This window comes from Formica exsecta, unplaced genomic scaffold, assembly GCF_003651465.1.
Source record: "Formica exsecta isolate Colony F162 unplaced genomic scaffold, ASM365146v1 scaffold1518, whole genome shotgun sequence".
In the NCBI taxonomy this organism is placed as follows: Eukaryota; Metazoa; Arthropoda; class Insecta; order Hymenoptera; family Formicidae; genus Formica; species Formica exsecta.
The window spans coordinates 11,238-14,153 of NW_021848844.1; the positions used below are offsets into that span (position 1 = coordinate 11,238).

General features: G+C 30.0%; 1 protein-coding gene and 1 pseudogene across 1 annotated transcript; both read left to right on the forward strand.

Moving 5' to 3' along the window:
• LOC115232952 overlaps positions 1-2,457 on the forward strand; it is a 5,196-nt pseudogene extending 2,739 nt beyond the window's left edge.
• On the forward strand, positions 284-1,369 carry LOC115232953 (bolA-like protein 3). Its single transcript, XM_029803135.1, has 3 exons — positions 284-501; positions 612-700; positions 783-1,369. The coding sequence occupies exons 1-3, from the start codon at positions 321-323 to the stop codon at positions 846-848; spliced, it is 336 nt and encodes a 111-aa protein (XP_029658995.1). The 5' UTR covers positions 284-320; the 3' UTR covers positions 849-1,369.
• Positions 2,458-2,916: the final 459 nt, after the last annotated feature.

Genomic DNA, 2,916 nt, shown 5'->3' on the forward strand with positions numbered 1-2,916 from the left:
TGTAATTACATATTTATTAATAATATAATTATATATATTATTTAAAAATTATTACTTATTGATATCTTGTATTTCAACTACATTTAATTATATTTTTATGTAATTAGATAATTACTTAGTTTCTTTATTTATTAAAATATTAATATATAATTACTTTATTATAAATTTAATTCATAGAAAATGTAAGAAAGTCTCTAGCTAAAAGATAAGCAAAAGATAATGTGCAATTTTTCAAAGTTTGATGAAGTTAACAAATCCTTTGCTCAAATCCAATTCTCCCTATCCCTTTTGAGCAATGTTTTGCATACTATAGATAAGCGATGAGACTTGGGAAGACCACAATAAGAAAGATGAATAAAACCAAACTGTTGCAGTTACTCTCTCGGCTATGGAACGGACCTAATGGCGTACTTGCAGGTAAACAGGCCGAGCAAAAAATGATATCTATCCTGAGAAACAGGTTTCCTCAAGCCCAACTGATTGAGGTTACCGATGTGTCAGGTAAACATTTCATACTTAGTGTAATATTCTTTTAAACACAATTTTTTTTTTAAAGAGAGAGATATAACAAGAAATTCACTTTAATTAATATAATTATAATTGTATTCTAGGAGGATGCGGTGCTATGTTTGACATAAATGTGGTTGCTCCAGAATTCAAAGGACTCAATACTGTGAAGCAGCATCGAATTATTAATGAGGTGGTTCTTTCTAAGAGAAAACTATAATAACATCAATGGAAATACAATATTATAAATCACTTTATTTGATGAATGCTTACAGATACTTAAAGAAGAAATTAAAGATATGCATGGTCTTCGAATACGTACGAGTATTCCACAATCGTAAATTTTGCTATAGATGACTGTGTTGTTATATTAGTTTCATAAGAACAATATTTAATATCAATTTTTAGCTCGAAACTGTACAAAACCTAAAGATCCACATTATGTACATTTTTATGTAAAATGTAAATTTTAAGAAAGTGCTACAAGAAAAGAAATAATAGAGATCTTTGGAATGTCTTTTGTTTTTTTTATTAAATGTGCGTGATTTATTTATATCGAAATTAAGCAATTTAATCACGAAAAATATTAAAAAGATAATTTAAACACATAATGAGAAATAATAGGATTCCTACTGTTATTATTATTAAAAATTTGTAAAATGCATTATTGCAATATCTGTTATGTAGTATTTTTATTATTGAGTGTTACATAATTATTATTATATATATCGCCTATATAAAATACAAAGGAAGATAACTACACAATTGAGAAAATGCATCACAAATGAGAGCATTATAAATATGAAAAAAAAATTGTGTCAATTACAAAATAATCAAGATATAATATAATTAAAATATAAAAGGAAAATTGCAGTTTTTGTTAATTAATTATGTTTTTATTTATTTATATATTAGGTCTACTGGAAAGTTCTGTCCGTTTTTGGAATAAAACAAAATACAAATTTTTATTACCGTCAATAAACTTTATTAAATAATGTAATTGCCATTATTATTAATGATTTCTTGCCAGCGTGAGGGCACACATGCGCTAAATAAACATGTGCTTACGTGTCGAGACTCGAGACTTGTTGTGATAGAAACGGACAGAACTTTCCGGTAGACCTAATATATATATAGGCTATATTTGTACATCTTTTATAGAAAATACAGTTATTTGATTAAATACTTATTTTGTGTATTTAAAGTACTAAAATTGAATATTTAAATACTCTATTTTAGTACTTTAAAAGCACAAAATAAATATTTAATCAAATAGCTAGTACTTTTTTATAAGAAATAAAAGTAAATATTGCATACATTACCATACAATGTATCTTTTTATTGCAGAATGGAACGTAATACCTTTCATCTTTTACTGTACTTAATTGGAGCACAATTGGATAATATTCCATTTAAAGGAAGAGAACGAATTGATGTTACAAAACAATTATTAATTGCTATTTATGTTTTAGCAACCAGATTCATATCGTTCCATAAGTGAACGATTTGATGTATCTAAATCAACTGCATGGTTTAGTGTGAAGAGAATAGTTCAAGCAATATATAGTATTCGAAATCAGTTTATTAGATGGCCTACCTATGAAGAAGCTAAAAACACTTGGATAAACATTGAGAGATTATATAAATTTCCTAAAGTTGTGGGCGTTATTGATGGAACACATATAAACATTTCTCGGCCGAAAGAAGACCCTAATAGTTATATAAATAGAAAAGGCAGATTTTCCGTACAATTACAGGTAGGAATAAATATGTTACCTATATCATCATATTTTTATATTAAGAAATAATAAATATATATTATAGAGTTTGTATTTTGGTAACTAATTAGTAAACTGTTGTACATAATAAATTGTGTTTTTTTAGGTAATATGTAAAAGTGATTTATCTTTTATTCTCCTGCTAGTTGATAAGTCCGTACCGCGTTATTCCGTAAGACCGTTTTGTATATACCACGACCTGTTTGTACCGTAAGACCGCTTTGGTCTCCGCGTCCTAAGGGACTCTAGCACCGTTTGTATATATCGCGACCTGTTTATATTATAAGACCGCTTTGGTCTCCGCGCTCTAATAGACTCTAGTATTGCCTTGTATATACCACGACCTGTTTGTATCGTAAGACCGCACTGTATATACCGCGCATTATAATTGTAGAGCCCTATTACGATTTCCGTCAGTGTCGCGCCGACTCCACCTATACGCACGGCCTTCAGACTACACAAGCGTGCGCTCTGCGCATTACACGTACACGGTTTACGCTTGTGTGTGTATCCCCACCAGTACGGAGTCGTGTTGCTCGCGTCTCAATTCTGGCATCAGTGCGTATCGCTACCAGTTCCCGATCCAGATTCCTGTCACGTACAACTCTCCGGATCCTGAACCGACTCTCGC